Source organism: Lacerta agilis, chromosome 5, assembly GCF_009819535.1.
Source record: "Lacerta agilis isolate rLacAgi1 chromosome 5, rLacAgi1.pri, whole genome shotgun sequence".
Taxonomy (NCBI): Eukaryota; Metazoa; Chordata; class Lepidosauria; order Squamata; family Lacertidae; genus Lacerta; species Lacerta agilis.
In genome coordinates, this window is record NC_046316.1 from 19,990,286 (window position 1) to 20,012,979 (window position 22,694).

At 42.8% G+C, this 22,694-nt stretch overlaps 1 protein-coding gene across 1 annotated transcript in view; it reads left to right on the forward strand.

Annotated features, from left to right (window-relative positions):
- The first annotated feature begins 660 nt into the window (after positions 1-660).
- The window catches only part of CHAT (choline O-acetyltransferase), a 36,479-nt gene continuing 14,445 nt past the window's right edge, over positions 661-22,694 (forward strand). Inside the window, exons 1-11 of the mRNA XM_033148783.1 lie at positions 661-797; positions 2,529-2,720; positions 4,296-4,414; positions 7,481-7,534; positions 9,267-9,447; positions 10,194-10,371; positions 11,450-11,619; positions 14,530-14,630; positions 14,762-14,890; positions 16,723-16,845; positions 21,621-21,762. Of these exons, the coding sequence (XP_033004674.1) occupies positions 735-797; positions 2,529-2,720; positions 4,296-4,414; positions 7,481-7,534; positions 9,267-9,447; positions 10,194-10,371; positions 11,450-11,619; positions 14,530-14,630; positions 14,762-14,890; positions 16,723-16,845; positions 21,621-21,762 (1,452 nt within the window). The 5' untranslated portion in view covers positions 661-734. The remainder of the gene's footprint in view (positions 798-2,528; positions 2,721-4,295; positions 4,415-7,480; positions 7,535-9,266; positions 9,448-10,193; positions 10,372-11,449; positions 11,620-14,529; positions 14,631-14,761; positions 14,891-16,722; positions 16,846-21,620; positions 21,763-22,694) is intronic.

Sequence of the window (22,694 nt, forward strand, 5' to 3'; positions counted from 1 at the left end):
ACCTGTTTTCTGTTTCTTCTCCCTCTTCCTTTAGTGACTTCTTCTGTGCTCCCCTCTCTCCAAAGAGTGCACACCTCCCACAATGCATTAAGAGAGAGATAGGGTGCCCATTTGCAGCCCATTCATAACTATGCAGTAGTAAGACTCCCGCAATTCCTGTGATATGTAAACAGGATAGCACAGAATGGTTTGAATTTGGGACATTTGTTGGAATTCACCTGTTGCTTCACTTATGCTCAGACTGTATATATGTGTATATAAAATCATACAACACACACCACAACCCTCTAGTGATGACACTCAAAAGGAACAGAACTTGAGGAATGATGCACCCCTGAGGAGCTCACTACTTTGAAAATGGGGTGTCTTTATTAGCAGTAATAATAATGGTGGTGACTGGTGACAGTAGTGGATGAAAAGAAACAAGAAAAGCCATATGCAATATTCTCTGAGATTTTAGTGTGCATCGCATCTACAAAAATGTTCTTATTTCTGAAAACTGCAAATCCCATTTTCTTCCCCCTGTGCATTCCTGTAATAGCTGTGAGCTTACACATGAACACAATGTAGCAGACTTCGCTGAATCCCTGTTCAATCAATGATTTTTTTTCTGTCCCCCTCCCCACACACTCCCAATTATTTTTATTTCTAGACCTAAGGCGTACGACTCTGCAATCACCTGCAAGTGCTTTCGATTTTAGCTCTCCATCAAAAGGACCAAACGCAACGCAAAGATGCCAATCCTAGAGAAAGTCGCGAAGAAGAAAGAGAAAGAAGCTTGCAGCCAAGATGAGATGGTGAGCGACTGTTTCTGGAAAATAACATCAGAATGGAATGTTGAACAAGGGGCGATTGCTGGGTGTACGTGAAAGTGGTCGATGTGACCTTGTCATTTTTCACGACAATTCAACACTTGGAAAATACACAAAAGTTGGCATTAAAAGATACAACAAGCCAGGTTGCAGTGGGGGGACACCAGGATGGAATGTATCAGAAAAATGAGTGTCAATTAAGAAGGTTTAATAAATCAATTAACCTATTTCATTTTAAATAAATATTAGGTTGGAGCTCACTAATTCACATACAGTGACACTGCCCTTATAGGGAAGTCTTCTGAGACCTGGTGTTTGATCACATCTTGGGAAGAACAGATCAGGGCCGTCTCGTCATAAGGCCTGGGTGGCGTGGCGTACCAGGGTGCCGGGCCCCCCCAGGGGCGCCCCCATGAGCCCGCCGGCATACCGGGAGCCCCCTCCACAACCCGTCCCGCCCCCATGGGCGGGCGGGCGCTCGCGCACCGGCGGGCGGGCTGCAAGCCGGCTGCCCTCCGGAGCCCCAGCTGGAGCGCTGGGAAGGGCGCGCAAAGCCCCGCGCCACTCCAGCGCCACGCCCTCACCCCCCGCTCGCCCCTCCCCCCTCCCGAGGGGCAGCCAGCGTGGGAGGGAGGCGGGCAGAGAGGCGGCACGCCGTGGACGCCGGGGGATCGTTGCGCCACGGCAGCCGATCCCTTTAAGACGGCCCTGGAACAGATCAATTGGTTTCAAAATCTCCTTTTGGGTTCTGTTGTCAATTTTGAAGGCCCCGGGGTATTTCATAAAGATCCAAAAATCTTTTTCCTGATAGTAGCCAGAATGGTGATTTCTAGAGGGTGGAAATAATCCTCTCTTTGCAATGCTGGTATACTCACAGCTGGTTCATAGCCCTTACTGACAAACTTGATGTCTAATACAATGTTGGGTGACTTGGAATGATGCTTTTGAGCAATGTGGCTTCACTTCATTTCCTTTATTAATGCTATAGTGAAAGGTACATGACCAACAAACTCTCTTTTCATGAAGACACCCTTGTATGAAAGTAGCTGATACATAATGATGAATTGCATGGCTAGGGCAGAAATTCTGACTGGACCTTGTGACAAGCAGATATTTTGTAGTAGTCCACTCTGGTTTTTGCTTCCTATACCCCCTTTGTAGCAAGTGTGCAAAATGTAAGACTCATAATTTCATTTGCTCTTAGACCATTTCTTGTTATGTTCTGCTTCTTTTGGAGAACATTAATAAGATACCATTTTTAAAAAATAAACAAAATCTCTGCCCTGTTCAGTACATCATTAATGCATGCAGCTTGAAGTACTGTAGCAGATTTCGGAGACAGAAACTGTTGCAATGCTTTTTGGAATTCAAATTGTTACAAATTCTGCATTTAACTATTTGAGAGGGTAGGGAATATACCCCAGAGGCAAAAAGATATGCACGTACCAGATACGTTTGCCATAGGATCAGATTCGTGCATCTTTGAAAGTTGCACAAGAGGAGGAATTTCGCTCACTCACTCCTAGAGTCACTCACTGCAACACCATAATGGAAGAAGAGGTCCTGCCCAAAATCCTTCCTTTGGTGCAATGACAACAAAGACATTAATCCTGTTCCATATGGAATCTGACAGATCTCAAACATGTGTAACTGATAGTTGTAACAAAATTTCAAAGAGCTATCCAGTGTCTGATCAATCAATATCTTTTCAAATAGGTGCTGCCCAAACTTCCAGTCCCACCACTGCAACAAACATTGCACATGTATCTTCACTGCATGAAACATTTGGTGTCAGAAGACCAATATAAGAAGACTAAGGTCATGGTGGAAAAGTTTGAAGCTCCGGGAGGCCCAGGAGAGGTCCTTCAGCAAAAACTGCTAGATAGACGAGAAAAAGTTGAGAACTGGGTAAGCCCAATGCTACTTTGTTCCAGATATGTTCATCAGATAGAATGTGTAGAATAGTCTAAAAATTCATGTTGCTTGCTTGTGCTACAGTCTCTCTCCCATATCACCTACCCTCTGGGATTGGTTCAAGTGCTCTGGTGGCATGATAGGCTTTGGAACATTTCAGCTACCAAGAAAAGCTGACACACAGTGAGACCGAAATTAGTATGGGTGGGGTCCCACAGGGCCAAGAAACACAAGGTGCCCAGAGATGGAAGGAAGGTAAAATTCCTACCAAAGAATAATGGTTGACCAACTTGATGGATTATGCTGAACTGGCAAAAATGACTGGGAAAATCAGAAACCAGGAAGATAAAAACTTTAATAAGGAATGGGGGAAATTTATAATTTATCTTGGAGAACATTGTAAACAATTAAAAACATTAGCAGGATTGTAACAACAAGGATATAAGGATATAACTGAGTTTTTTAAAAGAAAAATGGAGGAGAATATAAGATGCAATGGAAAGAGGTTAACAAGAGATCTCACGGGGGGGGGGAGTCCAAGGCTTCAGGGAATCCTTTATCTTTGTGATGTTAACTCATATTTGAATGTAAACTTTAATTGTAAAACACACACACACACACACACACACACACGAAGGGCAAAGATGCTGGTGGTGACAAGAAAAACAGGGAGGACGACAGCCCGGAAGATGAGTGGGGTAACAGGACAGAGGCCAGACGGTTGAATGAAGGAGAACAAGATAGGCAATGGCCTACAAAGCAATGACTAGAGGAAGCAAAGGCCTGAGAGAAAGAAGAACAAAGGAGCTGTGAATTTCAAGAGAGAAAAGGTCAAAGAGAAATGTGCCCCTTGAGTAAAAACAATTTTTAAAGATTGAAGAAGAACTTCACTATCTTAGTATGAATTAGAGCCGTGCAGGTGAAAGTTGTCCTAAAGTTCTTATTCCACGTCCTCCCTATTCCCCTCCCTGAAACAGTCCTAAAGAGCTGGCAATGCAAAAACAATGATTCCATTATTCAAGACTAAAAGACACAAATAGCAATGAAGGTGTGCTATTATTAAAAAAAAAAAACATATATTGGAAGAAGGATTGGAAGTCCAAGCTTATATTATGATACTTTTCAGCTGTGACAGTTACAGTACATGATAGCCGAGAGTAAAAAAACAAAAAAACAAAAACCATTGTTAACTATAGAAATCAAGCAAAACCATGGTTAACTATAGAAATCAAAAGCTCTACCACAGTAGCAGGCCAGTTTTTCTTCTCCACCTTAAAAAGGTTGCAACAGTTAAGAGTAAAATTCCAGTGGCTGATCATAAACCCGAGAGATTCCAATACAGAATTTGGCTTTTGCTCTTCTTCCTTAGGACTCCAGGGAATGTGGGGGAAGGATTTTTTTTCCCCCCTTACAGCGTCTGTTCCTACAGCAATGAACAAAAGTCTCCAAGGAATTTTATTCCAGCAGATGCCTAGATTCAGAATTAAGCACACTAATAAGCACAGAGGGCATGCTTTGTATTGCTCAGATATGTAGTCATCTATAACCATTTCCCCCCCCTTCTTGTAGGTTTTAAACTACTGGCTGGATGACATGTACCTTAACAACCGGTTGGCCCTTCCAGTCAATTCCAGCCCAGCAGTTATTTTTGCTCGGCAACAGTTCCAAGATGTGAATGACCAACTGAGGTAAGGTATCTGTAGATTACATTGGGGGGGGGGGGGAGAACCATCCCTCCATCTACTATTGTGGCCAAGTAGTACCACCCTTAAACCAGCCTTTGTGGTCTGGGCATGCACAGGAAGAAGTATTAATACTTCTCTTATAAAATGGACTGTGTTCATTCGTTACTGGTATTGATTTGTAAGCTATCAAGGAATTTACAAAATGTTGTAGATGTCATTGATATAAACACACCTTTTCTTTAGTATTACAACATTGCTGTAAAAACCTTTTACGAATTTAAAAATGGGTATCAATGCAAGTACTTCTGCCTAACGGGTTTGATGTGGATCAAAGCCTGTGGCTTACTTAGCTGGAAGTGGAAGCTTCTGTGTCTTGTCATGTGGAAACCAGAGGCCACGGGTCATGTTTTTTCCAAGGAAAATATATTCAGTGTGTTTGCTACTGTAGGTGAACACAAAATGACAACATTCCTAGAAAACAGACTGTATGTGAAGCTTCTGTTCCTGCTTTATGGCATAGTTTGTTGCAGGGAAAGTATCTTCAGGGAGATCCTGCCCAATGAGAGATCGGCTTCTGCTTTGCGATAGTTACAACTCACTGAACTGCAGCAAAGCAGAGCATGTCGCCTGATCTGAGATGTCCATGTCACGAAGAGAAGCACTTTTGTCTTCAGTTTAAAGCCTCGGTGGAACAGAGGGTGGGGGTGTAGCGGGAGTGTAAAACGAAAGATATCCAGGAAGGTTATTCAGATTTTAAAGCCCTGTGTAAACAAAGCCTAGTCCAATGCTGAAAAATCAGATCCATTTGAAAGGCCGCCATTTTTCACAAATGATCTGCAGCATTTTATGAGCACTATGAGCCCAGTCCCAGAGAAACTGCATGAGCCACTGATTTAGCTACAAAGACACAAGTATTTCAAAATATCCACAAGGCTGGAGTAATGTTGTACACTGTGACCTAATGGTCACCACACCCTACCTCAGGCACCCTCAAACTCAGCCCTCCAAATGTTTTGGGAATACAATTCCCATCATCTCTGACCACTGGTCCTGCTAACTAGGGATCATGGGAGTTGTAGGCCAAAAACATCTGGAGGGCCGAGTTTGAGGAAGCCTGCCTTACCTTGTATTCAGAGACTGGTGCAACACATTTTTGAATACGTTCCCAAGACCTGGGAACAAAAATGAAATATTGCGTCACAAAAATATATCAAGTGAACCAATAAACACTGACATCTACTTTCACAATGCAGACCTAGGCTTCTTATTCTGTTGAAAAAGGGATGGAATACATAAGTTCATCCCCTTCCAGACTGGTTCTTGGCAAGTATTCTTGGCAGGAATGACACTACAATCATTTCTTGATTGGTCCCGTCAGTGCTCACAATGGCATGCAGCCTCCTGAGAGATCCATATCTCTGGATTAGGCACAGTTTTGGAAACATCAGCACTTTGCAATCCATATATATATGTAAAAAGATAGGAAATAAAAGCTGAGAGAAAACATGTTCCACTAAATGGGTCGATCAAAAAGATCTCATTGGGGAATGAGACATGTCAAAGAAGACTAAAAGCAAAGTGTTGTGGGTAGAGATGTTCCCTTTTGTAATTCACCAACTTACAGGCCAAATGGACTCAAAGAAAAGTCACAGAGGTTCATACTAGTACATGTAAATATGCATAGGATTACAGCCTTAATACTGCAAGGTAGTGAATAATACAGGAATATACCTTGTATGGGCACAGACCATTGGTTTATCAAGCTCTGCATTGCCTACTCCAGAATTAGCCAGATGTGATATCCCCAAGATACCACTGTAGTCCAATGCCCATCATCACTAGTCATAGGTCATATTGACTGCGGCTGATGTGAATTGGAATCCAACAAGATATGGAGGGCACCATTGTGTCCATCCCTGGTCTATGGTGTTTGAGGGCCTAACTACACATTATGCTAAATTTTCCAGCTGGAGCATGAGAAGGCTGCTGAACTGTAGCCAAGTTCCTCCTTACTGTTAGAACTCCCTCACTATTTGTTCCCAAGACAAAGCTAAATACAAAATGCTATGTGCAAATGCCATTTTGAAATGTCAAACAATACCTGGAGGATCATAGTTTGTCCACTTCTGGCCTAGTTGTTGATCAGAAATACTCTGTTTTGCAATGGCAATGGACACAGACTTGGAAAATCAACTACAGCTACACCCTATTCTAAGTGCTGGCATGAACACATGAAACTGAATAGCTTCATTGTGACCGTTGTTTTCTAGAAAACTGTGTTTTGCATCTCTCCAGTGCAGAGAGCCCATAAACAGTAAATTCCCATGAGCAGATGGGAAGCCTATCAACTAACAGAAGGAACCTTGTAGCAGGAGGAAATGATAGGGCTGTTGTCTGGGTCTTAGGCAAAATTTGGTCAGGGTATTGATTTCCATGACAAAGCTCTTTGGAGGTCTGCTTCTGAGGAACAAACTAAATGCAATGGGGGCAGATGGCTTTCTGTTCACATCACCTCATTCACATATAAAGGAAGGAGCGAGCAGAGACATACTTAAGAATAAAGGAAACCTATTGGCAAGGCTGCTGCATCACTTCTGGTTTGGCCCTCATTGAGATGGTGAATTTGTGTCCCTGCTATTCCATTTCACACTGCCAGTGGTGACTCAAAAGACGACATGCTTCTCAATACAAAGAGAAATGCATATTACTTTTTACCAAGAGTTGTGAACTTACCAATGGGCATATTCCTGTTCATTAGCAGGAATGAGCCACAGAGTCTCAAACTTGTGCGCTCTACCTCACCCCTGCATGGGCAAGAAGAAATACAGATACACCCACACACAATGAAACAAAATAACTCATTTTAAAAAATGAGGGGGACAGGGGTTTTGGGTGCCAATAGGTGTCTGAGGGCACCACATCGGAAATCTGAAGCACGCCCAGTAACTGGTGTTTAGCAGCTGGTAAAGGGTCAATTGTATCCATTCTATTTTTGTATTGTTATTTAGACAATGCCACCCAAGCTTCGTCACAGGGAATTCTTGCTCCTTCTGTCTTTGATTCTTACAGGTTTGCTGCCAATCTCATTTCTGGAGTTCTTGATTATAAAGCACTGCTGGACACGTAAGCAACTTGGCTTTTGAGAATAGAATCAATCATTTCACCGGGAGCATAAACATAATCACATCCACAAGGCTGCAGGATCCGATTGCATCAGATAGTAGTTTAAGGTTACATGTACACTACCAGAGCAAACCTGTTTTAAAAAACTAGTTTGTCGTCACTTCAGAAGTGCGCTGAAAAGTCCTAACTCGGGAGCAATTTGACAGCTGGGCTCTAGACAGCTCAGTCCCAAGAATGTGAAGTCTAGCGTCACCTCTGGAATATCTTTTTGACGACAGGTCTCAGCCCTAGAATATAGGAAAAGTATAAAGGCAAGATTGACTGTGCATGTGCACAGTGCATTTCTGAGCAACCTCTGACTGGCACTCCAATGACTACATAGCCTAGAGTTCATTGGACAGGAAGCCATGTCATGCATGCAAACTAACCAGTCCTAGTGCAGAGACAATGGTGGAGTTATGTAATTTTAGTCTGCACTTACTGGTCATACAGGTGGCCTCCTGCTTAAGATGGTAATGTGCATTACAGTAAGGTAAAGGGACCCCTGACCATTAGGTCCAGTCGCAGACAGTACTTGCTTCCAAATGTGGTAAGCCAATCTTGATGCATTTGTGGGGGCCTTCTGCTCATTCTACTGATCAAGACGCTAGACTTCTGCCCCAACGGCACCCTGATGAGTGTAGACATTACCAAACTGAACCAAACTTCTGTCAGGTTAGCAACCTAACTTTAATATTGTAAGTCTCCCTTGATAATGTGTGTGTGTGGAGTATAAATCTTAATAATAAATAAATGGGCCCAGCCTAGCATCTTGAGTGGCTTTTCATTCCATTGCGGTTCCTGAACGTGTCCGATAAATGTTGGTCGTCCATTTGTGCAATTCAAAGCTTGTTACCTCAGCAGTGCTGCCAATTCAATAAAAGTGCATGAGCTCAACCCTTTTGCATGCAGCATGCTTCTCATATGATTCCTGTGGTTATGTACTGTGAGAGCTTCTTCTCTGCAAAGATAAATGTGTCTGTTGCGGCTGCTTCAGATCCATCCAATTAATCAATCCCCACCAGTCCAGATCATTGGCTGACCATGTATATTTTACAAAACACCTGTTTGAGAGATCTTGTTGCATCTTGGTCTTTCTAAGATGTTGTTCCTTAAGAAGCAGTTGTACTGCGTTGGTTATTTCTTTTTCTAGCTGGGCTGCTCCAGTGGGCCACTCTACTTTTAGAGGTGTAGATGTAGAGGTTCTCCCTATGAAACACTTGCCATGCAAAGACTCAGGCAGACCTTCCCTTTCTCCCCACAAGATACGTGGGGGCAGGAGGCCACACCCTTGTGTATGACAACACATACATATTTTCACCTGTGTGATTAGAAGTTCAGGTGGAGTGCATTAACAGAGAGGAGGTGGAAAAGGAATGTGTCCTTCTGTCCTTATGTCCTTATGTTTTGCATACATTACCATTTGCTTTTTCAACACTCACCCACTGAATGCAAATACAGTTGCATCGTAAGTTTACCTAGTCATGTCAATAATCATGAACTTCAGCTTTGCTCTGGGAGCCCATCTATTTCCCATTGCCATAATCTTATTGTTGTATGATTCTATTTGTGTTGTGTATCTAACCTAAATGTAAACAGACAAAGGACAGATTAGATTTCTCTTCCTTTCTGTCTACTTCTTTCTCTCTCTTTTTGTCTCTTTTGCTTTGTCTCTCTCGTTCTGTCCCTCCAGCCATGCTGTGCCTGTTGATTTTGCTCGTGGACAGCTGTCTGGTCACCCTCTCTGTATGAAGCAATACTATGGACTCTTTTCTTCCTATCGTCTTCCAGGACATACCAAAGATACCCTTGTGGCCCAGAAAAGCAATATCATGCCCGAACCGGAACATATCATTGTTGCTTGTAACAATCAGGTACGTGCAGTTTTTTCAAAATTTGAGCCTGCTTCATTTTGCTATGAAATTGACCAAGCAAGGGGAGGGGGGGTGCTGGTTTGCTTTCTAACTGAGCACCAAAAATGTACCACAGATGAACTGTCCCTTGAATTCTTTCTGTGGGCGGGTTTCTACAATTGGCCACTATAAAGCTGCAAGCCTAAGCATACTTACCTGGGAGTAGAGATTGGAAGGCCTGGGGGGAAACAGGGAAAAACCTAAGTTTTTCCCAAATTTTCCATTCCCCCCCCCCAGGCCTTTCCACCTGTACTTGAGAGTAAGTCCCACTAAGCTCCATCACATTTCACATCTGTAGTTTATCTATTAAAGACTACAATAATCATCAGCACCATTGGTTTGAAAAGAAAAATCTGGGGATAGGGTACTAATGACCAAAACGATACAAGGCAGAAGAGCAAGTAATGAATGAAGTGATAGATTTTTAGAAAGATGGTCTTTACTTATTATATTCTGGAATGATAAATTCCAGGACATTTACCCATGCAGAGTAGTCTTCGCCTTGACATACTATCTTCCCATGAACAAGGTGTAGTTTTTTGATGTGGGGAGGTTGAGAAGGAAAGGGATAAAGCTTTGTCGGTGGACCCTGCTAAGTACCCTGGCTCAAAGTCATTTTGAAACACGCAGGATCGTTTTTACTAAAATTATGTGTTCCCTCTATTGCTTTGCCCTGTCTTTTTAACTGCTCCCCCCTCTCTCTCCAGTTTTTTGTTTTGGACGTTGTCATTAATTTTCGACGTCTCAGTGAGGGGGATCTGTTTACTCAGTTGCGGAAGATAGCCAAAATGTCAGAGAATGAAGAAGAGAGGCTGCCTCCAATTGGTCTCCTGACATCTGATGGAAGAACAGAGTGGGCTGAAGCCAGGACAATCCTTGTTGAAGGTTAGCAAGTGGCAACTAAACTGCCTCTCTTCTCATTCACCCTGTTCACCCCATCTTCTCTGCTCATCATGTCTCTAGATGGGACAGAGACCAGCTTCTCATAAACAGCAAACAAGGTGGCAAAACTGTTTCTCTGCTGTGCCACTTTAAACTGCAGGTGAAAGGACCACATAGCAGAATGCTTCTCCATTACATCTTACACATACAAAACTAGATGTCAGAGAAGAGGATTCTAGCCAAGTCTTTCTCATGGCATGCCTGATGCCCCCCCCCCATGCAGAGTTTTTATTTTTGGCATTGAAGAACATTTAATCTGGTGTGTCTACACCTGTAACCTAAAATAGCACAGCACAGAATAGAGATGAGTGAGAAATTTGAATCAATTCCATCTAAAGGCAAACTTACCTAATTTGCACTTTCCAAAACTCTGCACCCACTCAAACACAACCATCCTTTGACATTTGCACTTTTCTGAATTTTGCAATGCAGTCCTCCAGCCAAATAATGAGCAAAAATAAATAAATGCATATTCTAGGGTAAAGGGTGCGTTTAAATGCATATATTATTGAAAGGAACATACCAAAAATACATTATAGTAGGGGAAATTGTTTTGCACAAAAGTGTGTATGGTAAGCAAAATTGCATAGAGAACTGTTTATTAGGAGAAATTCACAGTAAAATGCTGGTGAACTTTCATGACTTTTTTTTAAAGCAAACAGATGAGGAAACATTAGGAAAAATGAGACACTGGAGAAAAAGAAAATCATGGAGGATGACCCATCATGGCTCAAAACCATTGATAGCCGTAATCTCCACAAATTTGTCCAATCCTCTTTTAAAGGCATCCAAGTTCCATAGTTTAACCATATGCTGTGTGAAAAAGTATTCCTACATTACCAAGCTCATACTTCATCATATCATACATACAAACACACACCCTTTGTAAAGGTTTAAGCTTATTTTTCAAAGAGCAAAATACAATTTTGGAACTCTCCGTGGCACACTGCAGAAGAGGCATGTCTTGGCAGGAAGAACCGACAGTAATTCATTGCACCAAGCCAATTGTTTCCCTCCTCAGATTCTACAAACAGAGACTCTCTTGATATGATCGAACGAAGCATCTGCTTAGTATGCCTTGATAGTCCAAGTGGGGAGGAACCCACAGATACCAACATGGCCTTGCAGCTTCTACATGGAGGAGGCTACAGTAAAAATGGTGCCAATCGTTGGTATGATAAGCCTATGCAGGTAAGAAGTTGCTATTGGTGGATGTGAGTTCTCATGTCAAAGGCTGGTCAACATGGAAGGGTTATAGCATTTTAATGCAAGCCCTCCTAATATGTACTTCCCAAACATGAACCAGGATGCAGCTACCCTCTGAAATTTGCACTTCTCTGAATTTTTCAACCCCAAAACTACATATAACAAAACATATTTTGGCAGGTAATGTGCACAAAAATGGTCACAAAAATGATGCACCAAAAATGCAGTCTAGGAGGGGAGATTGCTTATAGACAGGCAGATATTCATTGCAAAAACGTGAAATGCACAAGACAATGCGTGCATTTTTAAAATGCAATTACTATAGTGGTTAGTGTGTTAGACTAGGACCTGGGAGAGCAGAGTTCAAATCTCCACTCAGCTATGCAACTCACTGGGTGATCTTGGGCCTAACTTACTTTACAAGATTGATGAGATTATGAATTGGGAAGGGAGAAAACCATGTACACTATCTTGAGCTCTTTGGAGAAAAGGTGAGATAGAAAGTACAGTGGTGCCCCGCTAGACGAATGCCTCGCAAGATGGAAAACTCGCTAGACAAAGGCATTCGTCTAGCGGAAGGCTGCCCCGCAAGATGAATTTGTCTATGGGGCTGCCTCGCAAGACGAAAATTTTTCGTCTTTTTTTTTTCGTCTAGCGAAAGCGCGGCTGTCATTGCCGCTTCTCTAGACGAAAATCCCGCTAGACGAAAATTTTCGCAGAACGAATTATTTTCGTCTAGCGGGGCACCACTGTATGTTAAAATTGCTAACTGATTTGGAAATGGGGAGAACTTAGCAAAATGAGAGAGGAACCAAAACTGACCGATCCATCCATCCCTACCTGTAATTGCATGTACTATGTCATTTGTAACTGAATCAAGAAGGAGAACCTTCCTTATACTACCAGAGCTGCTGTCCCAGATTGAAGACACATGGTGCCTAGTTAGTCATAGTCGCCTTTGACTGGACTTAACCATCCAGGGGTCCTTTACCTTTTCCTTTTTACGTAGACAGAAGATTACCTGGAACTTTATGTACCCTGACCCTGAGGTTTGCTTAGCTAATCACTAGTCCCTAGCCAAAACCATGCCAGTCTAACCAACACATTACACTGGCCTGCTCTCTTCATCACAGCCTCACATAGTCAACCCCTGACCTCTAGACCTGAGGAGCAGATCTACCTCACTCAGGTTTCCCATTAAGCAAGCACTATCTTCATATGTGTTTCTCAAACTCCACATGGGGTGGCATAACGTCCCCTACCTCTATATATAATTTGCTTCCCAGCGTATAATTTCCTCCACACTCGTGAGAGTGAGTCTAATTGGCCTACAGTGCGTAACAGGCAGAAATAGCTGTATTCATTTCCAGTTAAGTCAAATGGAAAATGTTAAGCTAAAGAATCCATCATGGGAGGGTGAGGGATCTAGTTTTCCCCAATCTTGCATTATTGTATGTTATATTAATATCTGGTAGAGCATATCTGCTGTTGTAATTCGCTTGGGTTAACACACATTACTGGTTAAAAAAAACAAAACATGACCTTTCTATACACGGTTAGTTTTCTTGGATACCTCTGTGCAGCCTATCAGGACCTTTGCTGCTTGCAAGCGGTTCAGTAATTATATTGGAAATGTCATCCTGCAACCAAATACTTTGTGGGGTTGTGGCCTTTGACTCCACTCCAGATACAGGCATGCAAGACTAGGAGCCCAACACAGCAGATAGTGAGAGGTGAACTTGCATCTGCGTGGAAAAATGGGGAGGAACCAGCATCAAGTCTCAGCACCCCCAGGCTTCTGCAAAGGGCCTAGAGATGGGCATATCTGTCAATTTCAGTTTCCCAGTCAAGTTCTGTTCTATACATTTCCACATCAGTTTCCGAAATCCCCTCCCCACCCAAAGTCCTTATGAGAAATCAACATTTCTCCTAATATACTTTTTGTGTGCAATTTTGCCTAACACACACACACACACATTTTTGCAAAGCAATATCCTTTAAAGAATGCATTGTTGTGTATTCTTTTCGCTAGCAAATGCATTTTTTTGCACGCATTGCCTCAGCACGTGCATTTTGTAGGCATTGCTTGACTGGGGCATGTGGGGGGAAATACACTGCAAAATTCAGAGAAGTGTGAATTTTGAATTTCTGTGTTTTTGGTTCATTCAGAAAGTGTGGATTAGGGAGGCTTGTTTTTAAATGTGAACAGAATCACATTTATTCCTCACCCTCATAAATGTGTATACCCTGTTGTTGTTGTTGGTGGTGGTACACTGGTAAGTCCCTAGACCTGCTGCAGTGAGGAGTTAAGCTCCCTGAAGAAGAGAGGCCCATTACTCAAAGACCCTCCAAAACCTGCAGCCATGCACATGCCCAGCCACAGGGATGGTGAGAAATCTAGGTCAATTCACACTTAAAGCTGAATCTGTCAAACATGCACTTTCTTAAATAATGGAACAATGCAAGCAAATAATGCTTGCAGCCTGATCCAGTGACTGTCCATGTTTTTGCATGTGGGAATGCATACCCCTCACTGCCCCAATTAAATCAGGGAATCCCATTTGGGGGGGCCATGCTCTTGTGCAAGAGCACAGCACCCAAAAACGTGCAAGATTGTGGCCCTGAAAAACATCTGTCTTTCTGAGCCATGTCCTTGCATGGGTCATGTGACTCACGCAGGAGCACGGCCCTGGAAGCTGGGCATCCTGGTTTCCCCGCTGCAGCATGTTGGAGGGTATGGGAATGCACCTGCAGGATTTAAACTGCTTCAGGATTCCCCCCCCCCAAAAAAACTGAAGTTTTAAGAAGTTTTCTAGAAGTTTAAAATATACAACTCAATAAAAGAGGCGGTAGGATTCACTTGCTGTTTCTGTCTGCATATATCCCCCTGCTCAGTTTGTTGTGGGAAGAGATGGAGTTTGTGGAACAGTGTGCGAACATTCTCCTTTCGATGGGATCGTCCTGGTACAGTGCATTGAACATTTGCTCAGACACATGTAAGTTGCCTGTGATGGGCCTGTAAGCTATTACTGTACTTCCTTCTCTTCTCCAATGTCACTGGAGTATTTTTGAGTTCTACAGCGTGTAACAGCAAATTTAATGGCATTCTGTCATTTTAAAAAATCAGGAAAGAAGGTGCAAAGAAATTGGTCAGAGCAGATTCAGTGAGTGAACTTCCTGCTCCAAGGAGACTAAGGTGGAAATGTTCTCCAGAAATTCAGGGACATTTGGCATCATCAGCAGAAAAACTTCAAAGGTACCATAGTTTCATTAGATTTTCAACTTGTGTGTGTATGGGCGGTTATTTTAATGTGTTTGTCTTTCCTTAATAATATAATCAATGAATAAAAACAGTAAAAGCTGAGCAAAGATCAGCTATAGATCATAGTGGTTTCAAATTAAGTTATTAGGGCTGCAAGCTCTTATTGACTTTCAGATTGATTAACTGCTGAGTGGGAGCTGATTGTAATCAGTAAAGTTAGATATTCATTGACTGAATTGCCTATTTCTTTCTGCTTTGACCCATATCAGCCACAGAGAGAGATTGTGGCTGAGGAAAAGCGCTTTAACTCTTCTTCTCTGCCATTTTCCCAATGAACATCCCCCTTTCTTTCACTAAAGCTGTTGTCTGCCCCCTTGGGGGGAAAGTTATGGACACGTTTCTAGAGGACAAATGCATTGCAATGAGATGGTAGGAGTCTGAATAATCTCCATGACTCTTTTTATTGTCAGAGAGTGCTAGAATGGATCACCAATATGCGTTCAGCCTGGCAGAATCCCTTCCGTTAGGATAATTGGCACCAATGGGCCTAAATGGTTGTCCAATGCATAACTAAGGAGATGGGTGGAGCCAGAGGTGATAACTTGAATAAAATATTGGGAGGGCACTGGTAAGCCGCGCCCCACATAATCGATCACATGATGTGGTGCACACACCCCATTTGAAATGGGAATACCCATCAACTTTGGCCTGGCCCCCTCAAATATTTTATTGGGTGGGTCTAAAGGACCTCAGCCCTAAGAGTTGGCTCCTATGGGTGGAGCCTTCTTTGGGAAAGGGGAATGTCTTTCTTCCGCCTTCCCCCTTGCTTTGTGGGTTGATGTCAACAAGCTGTTTGTGCAGGAGCCGCAGGTTCTGACTGAGGTGATCTGAGGAAAAGGTCAGAGCTGTAGGACTTGCTGGCAGCTCTGAAGAAGTATCTTAAGATGTGACTCTCCAATATGGTAAATCCAAGACATTTTTTCAGTTTGCTGGAACTCAGTTTCGACATCTCTCAGGTGGGCACCATTGCTGTTACAAGAGAACAAGGGAGGAAAAAATTTCACCGGCAAAACCTGTATATATGCAAAAATATCCGACATACCACAAAACACCAGTTGGCCTCATTCCAGGGGAACCAAATTCAGGGTATGTGCTGTGGCAAACCCTAGAAATTTGCACTGATAAGGGTTTTAATCACACCATAATGATATCTCATCTTTAGTATAACAGGGGTTGGAGAGGAATAACAGAACAAAAGCAAACTATGAGGGCTAAGCGTCACACAAGATTGTGCCTCCACATTTGCCATGGCAATGTAATACTTATTATTAACGGTATGTTTCTGTCACATAATAAATGACTGCAAACATGACAGGAAGTAAATTGGATACAGCATTTAGCCTTTGCATAAAATGCAAAGAGCAACCTCTATTTGTATACATGGTGCACCCTAAGCAAGCAAATGAATAAGTCAAGACATACAGAGTAGGGGGGGGGAATGTATAGGCAAGAGTGACAGCAAACAACTCATTTGAGTAGACAATTTGAATTGAAGTATTAGTTCTTTGCATGTTCCCTTCTGCCCCTACAAAGCCTTTTTTCTCTTGCATTGCATTTTCCAACACGCCATATGATCACATTGCTTTTATAGCACAGCTCTCAACAAGATATATAATGCAAGGAGTTTGACACAATGGCCCTGATCCCAAGATCACCTGGCTAATTGCTTTGGGGCGTACAACAGGAGAAACAAAAATAGACTGAAATAAATTAATTACGCAATAACTTTCCTGTTCTCACCTCTGGAGTTTTTCATCGTTTTCTAGGATGGTGAAAAATCTAGATTTTATTGCTTATAAATTTGAAAACTACGGAAAAGAGTTTATCAAGAAACAGAAGATGAGCCCAGATGCCTACATCCAAGTGGCACTACAGCTGGCATTTTACAGGTATGGAATTATTTTTATTATTTATTGTAGATTGAATTTCTATAACACCCTATACCCAGAGGTCTCAGAGCAGTTCACATAATAAAATCAATAAACCAGCTATCAGCTCTTATTTGAAGCTTGAAATTCAATAGCTGATGACAGATTGTGCTCTGGGAGACCCCCAGGCAAGAATGAGCAAAATATCAGAGCCTTTTCTCATGACCCAGGGACCCCACCTTTTTGCTCACCTTTAGGAGAGTGAGAGTCAAGCTAGAAATTGTTCACACTATTAACTGTGTGAATGGTTATGTAAGTATAAATTGCAGGTTTGGGCGAAATAATCAAGACTGGGACAGTGGGACGCTGGAAGTGGGTACACTTATTTAACCCTTTGTCTCCCTTGTTTCCAGTCTACATCAGGAACCCTTCACCAGCCATTTGCATCAGGAGGAAAGCTTCCACTGGTGGCAATGGGAGCTTCCTTCTTCATGCAAATAGCAGACATGCAGGACCCAATCCAGATCAAGACTATTGTGGGGGTCTTCCATCAGGATCTAAATCTGGATTGGCGGGGAATGGGGATTCACACCTACAGTTTATACTTAAAGACATTCTTCACAGAAACATATAATCTAGGTTGGCACTGAGATGAATATCTGTTGTAGTGGTTAAGAGCGGTAGACTCGTTATGTGGGGAACCGGGTTCGCGTCTCCGCTCCTCCACATGCAGCTGCTGGGTGACCTTGGGCTAGTCACACTTCTCTGAAGTCTCTCAGCCCCACTCACCTCACAGAGTGTTTGTTGTGGGGGAGGAAGGGAAAGGAGAATGTTAGCCGCTTTGAGACTCCTTCGGGTAGTGAAAAGTGGGATATCAAATCCAAACTCTTCTTCTTCTTCTGTTTATGTCAGATATTCAGGAAGGCCAAGGTTATGCTGCCTCCAGCATTTTGGGACACAGAGCACAAAATAAGAGAGCTAATATTTGTCTCTCTCTCCCTGCCCTCCCAATCTGACATCTGGGTCAATCCTGACATCCAGGAAGCCTTGAGATCACCAGTGGAGACACACAGTCTGTCCAGAGAGAACATTATAATTCATCCTTGCTCATCTTTGGAGCACCAAGTAGAATGACAGATTAGAGGTTGTGTTAGAGAAGCATCTTGGTGCTGTGGTGTTTGAACCTGGCCATCCTGGGTGTTAAATGCTGGGTCTAACTATGATGGCTAGAAAATGCAAGCAGGAAATGCAAGCAGAAGGTCTACCTCCTCTTCCTCTTCCTGCTTCTTGCACTTGGTCCAAGTTCATCTCTCATCAGATGCTTCTATTGTTTTGATCGCTATTAATCTTATTCCACACCACCTTGGGAACCAATTGGTTGAAAGGGGGAGGTATATCAATGCACATGATGCAAACAAACAAACAGATAGGATAACTGAACAAATGATCCTCCCTCCCCTTGGCCAGCTTTTGCTACACCTGTCTTTGGTCATTCTGCTTCCAGTGTGCAGATCAGTTCCCAACTCCCACCTGCCTGCTGCCCAATCAAACCAACCTCACGCCCCTCTGAAAAGGGCAGCCCTGTGTGGCATTTCCTTCCTCCCCTGCATAAACTGTAGTACAACCTCCTAGGCCTTGGCCTAACGTCATTACATGGTGCATTTCCCTGCCTCTGATCCACTTCCTTGGCTGTTGCTAACAGCAGTGCTGGATTTAGGAAAGTGCATATAATAAATAAATAAATAGTTTGTTTATTTTATTTTATTTTATTTTATTTTATTTTATTTATTTATACATACCCCACCCATCTGGCCTGGTTTCCCCAGCCACTCTGGGCAGCTCCCAACAGAATATTAAAAACACGATAAAAGATCAAACATTAAAAAACTACCCGAAACAGGGCTGCCTGCAGATGTCTTCTAAAAGTCAGATAGTTGTTTATTTCCTTGACATCTGATGAGAGGGCGTTCCACAGGGCGGGCGCCACTACCAAGAAGGCCCTCTGCCTGCTTCCCCTGCACAGGGAGTGAAGCCAAGGGGGGCACAAAACAACAACAACAACAACAACAACAACAACAACAACAACAACAACACAGCCTATATTTATATAGGTGCCTACTGAGAAGATCCAAGCAACTTTACCAGAAAGAATTATTGTGAAATAAGAGGGGGGGGATTTTTGTCCTCACTCAGGGTGCCATTTTACCAAAGTGAAATGGTCATACCAATAGGTAGCTGTCCAACCACTTCCAGCCTCCTAGCCAGCAAGGAAACAAAGCCCACTCTGTCAGTCATAAGCCCGCTCTGCAGTGAACAAGCAGAAGAGTAATAGGCCCTAATTAGCAGACAAATCAGAGTATATAGATGCAGATTATCCTTGTTGCCATTAGAATCTGAAGAGTAGCAAACATTCCCTGCTTAAAGCATCATGAATTTAACTGGGAAATTAAATGAGACGCCCTGGAGCCATGTAAAAAAAGAAGGGGGGAAACAGCTTTGCTAGACAGCAAACATTTATCAGCATAGCGTTAAAGAAAAAGGGGCATGTGAAGATGGAGGTGAACAAAGGGCATTCTACAAAATTAAGGTGCTTTAGCTGCTGCTCTGTGACCCAGCCAGGTTTGCTTTCAGTGTAGATAAATGGCTTTGAAATTCTCTTTAGTAAATTAATCTAAAGACTGGGGTGGGGAGCAACATACACATTCCCATGGAGCCTTCTCTGTGTTGCTTTTCAGCATGGGATCTTAACGTGAAACTGCAGGCTTTTCCACCCAGTTGAACAAAGCATGCCCTGGCCTCATTCTAGCCTTGGTAGGGCAGCACATTCCTTCAACTGCAAGCCTCAATGCCACAATAGCAACGCGATATCCTATCTCTGTGCAATAGACTGTGAGGAGGAAAGATAGTTGTGCCTATAAATTGGTTCGATGTGTCCTCCACTATAAGCTAAGGACCAACGTTGCCTCGACCAAGTGCCATCTGTCAACCACAACCCGGAGGACCTCACAGCGGAGGAAATACAGATGTGAGGACTGCAGCTAGAATGTCTAGCGATAACATGCTTTAGCTTTAAGGCCATTTCACACAACCCATTGCAACAAGCACATCTTCACCCAACACACAGCTGGATTATGGAATTCAGTCTCGCAAGCTATGGTGACAGCCACCCATTTAGATGGCTTTTAAAAGAGATTAGACACAGCCACCGGTAGACCAATTGCTCATGAATATAAGCTATGATGGAACCTCCAATTTATGTTCTCGTACATGGAGTTTGTGCTCAGCTGGGATTTGCAGGCAGTGCGATCTGTGCCTATGCACATGTTTTCAGTTTGTCGCATTCATACTTTCCATTGTTACATTAACTCCTGAAAAATATACCATCCTAGTTCACACACTATAGTAAACCATAGTTAATGGTTTACTGTCAGTATGCCAAACTGGGCTGTTTTGCTCCTTCCCACTAGTGCTAGGGAGAAACCAACTACAATCTCTTAGTGTCATGTCCAAATTAGGGATAATGGTTTGTTTCACTTATACAAGCTAGGATCAGTAAATAAGCCAAGAACAAACTTTGACTTATCACCATGGTTTAAAGCAAAACAACAACAACTACAACCTTTGATCTCTGGTTTTTGCATGTCTTTCTAAGCAAGTGATTTGTCGGAGCACTATGGAGGACGAGTGAAGTGGGCACAATCAGGTTCTGCAGGACTGAGGTAGATTTAGGGCAACGTGACCTGTTGCGCCCAGGGGCCTGGGCCTAGGGGCACCTCAGAGCATCCCAACTATGATGTAGTGAATTGAGAAGAATATAAGGTGAGAGGCAGGGAGGTGCTGACTTTTGGCCTCACACAGCACACCGCTGAAATTTGAAAGACCAAAGTCTGCTCCTGCTTCTCGCTTGCTGATTGTGGCCTTCCCACAATCAGGAGTAAATTTCTGGCACTTTTGAAACTACTGGTACCCCTATTTTGGCAGAGAGTGGAAAGATCAACACATCTAGGCCTCTCCATTTCAATGGACATAAAATGGTGGATGCATCTCATCTATGGTGCCTTAAATTTTCAAAGCACGCATCAGGCCCTCTTATAGCATACAGGACCAAGATGTCCTTGGTTCCCAAATTCAACCCGTTCTGAAAGTCTGTTTGACTTCAAAAATGTTTGCAAACCAAGGCACGGCTTCTGATTGGCTGATTGGCCCCGAAAACAATGCCGACGACCGAAATGGACGTTCACAAACCGGAACACTTACTTGCAGGTTTGCGGCGTTTGGGAGCCGATTTGTTCGGAGCCAAGCCATTCGGGAACCAAGGAACCACTGTACCAGTCTCATGCCCTGGTACATAGCATAGGAATCGCTGCTCTTCCATGTCTCCCTTTAATCACAGAACAGTATGGTGTTGTTTTCCCCCTCTATTGAATGGAAATAAAAAGAGTTGCCATCCCACAAGCCAATGATGAATCATGCCGTGATTTCATTATGTAGCACAAATGACATATTCCTTGAGCTTACAGCAAGCAAACGGCTTTACTACCCCTGTCGTCAGACATAAAGGATTTCTTGGCTAGTACCGCATTAACCAAAATGAATTCAGCTGTATGTGCATCAATCTTGTCATTTAAAAGGGGGATGCCATGTCTGGCCTTCATCTAGAACTCTATTAGCATAAACATGAAATATTATGCCAAATAAAAATCAAAGGCTGCAAAACGAAAACCCGGACAGCCTATTTTTATTTCATACCGTCACCCCCCACTAAAATCATTATATGTATTTCACTGTGCCTGTAGATTATACGGGAGACTTGTTCCCACCTATGAAAGCGCTTCCATACGGCGGTTTGAAGAAGGAAGAGTAGACAACATCCGATCTGCGACTCCCGAAGCTTTAACTTTTGTCAAAGGAATGACTGATAAAAAATCATCTCTACAGGTAAGAGGATTAATACACACCCCTTTATGCTGTTATATCCTGCAGGAACAGGGCCAACTCTGGATTTGCAGAGGCGGGGCTTGAATAAGATGTCCTTAGTCAGACTTCTCTAAATGAGACCACTCTCACCACTCCTCTCTCTGGCCCTTCTCTTGCTCAGTTCCTGTGGAAGGGCCATAGCTCAGTGGCAGAGCATGTGCTTGGCATGCAGAAGGTGAAAGGTGCAATACCTGTTATCTCCGGGTAAAGTTGGGAATACGTCCTGTAAGGAACTTGAGAGAGCTAGTGCTGCTCATGTTTCTAAAATGGACAAAGGGGTAGGGACTTGGAGGTCCTTAAAAAAAAAAAAACGCTTTGGGCTTCACAGCAGAGTCCGACTTGGATGCGTCAGTTTTTAATAATTTGAGCTTTTAATTCTACTTCGGATTTGGCCACAGCAATTTTGTAAAGGGTGGGTTTTTTGTTTTTTGTTTTTTAAGGGTGACTTGAAGAGTTGGCAGCTTCCACACAGTGCAGCTTCCCACATAGCACTATCATAAAGGGATGGCCCATGTCATGATGCCTCTTGCCATAGTGGGTTTCCCATCCCTCAAAGAAAGGTGTGCACATTTGTTTTAAAAATTAAAGGAGTACACTCTCAATTTGTTTGATATTGTAATGGAATAAGATGCCTTCGTTTTCATTGTCCACACTCAAATTTTGGTCAAGGAGATAAAGAACTACACAACTTTTAGAAGATATCTGAAGGCAGCCCTGTATTTGGAAGTTTTTTTTTTAATGTTTGATGCTATATTATGTTTTTATCTGTGCTGGAAACTGCCCAGAGTGGCTGGGGCAACCCAGCCGAATGGGTGGGGTATAGTAATAGTAATAGTAATAGTAATAGTAATAGTAATAACATAACCTAATTAATTTAGAAGCTGCTTCAAATC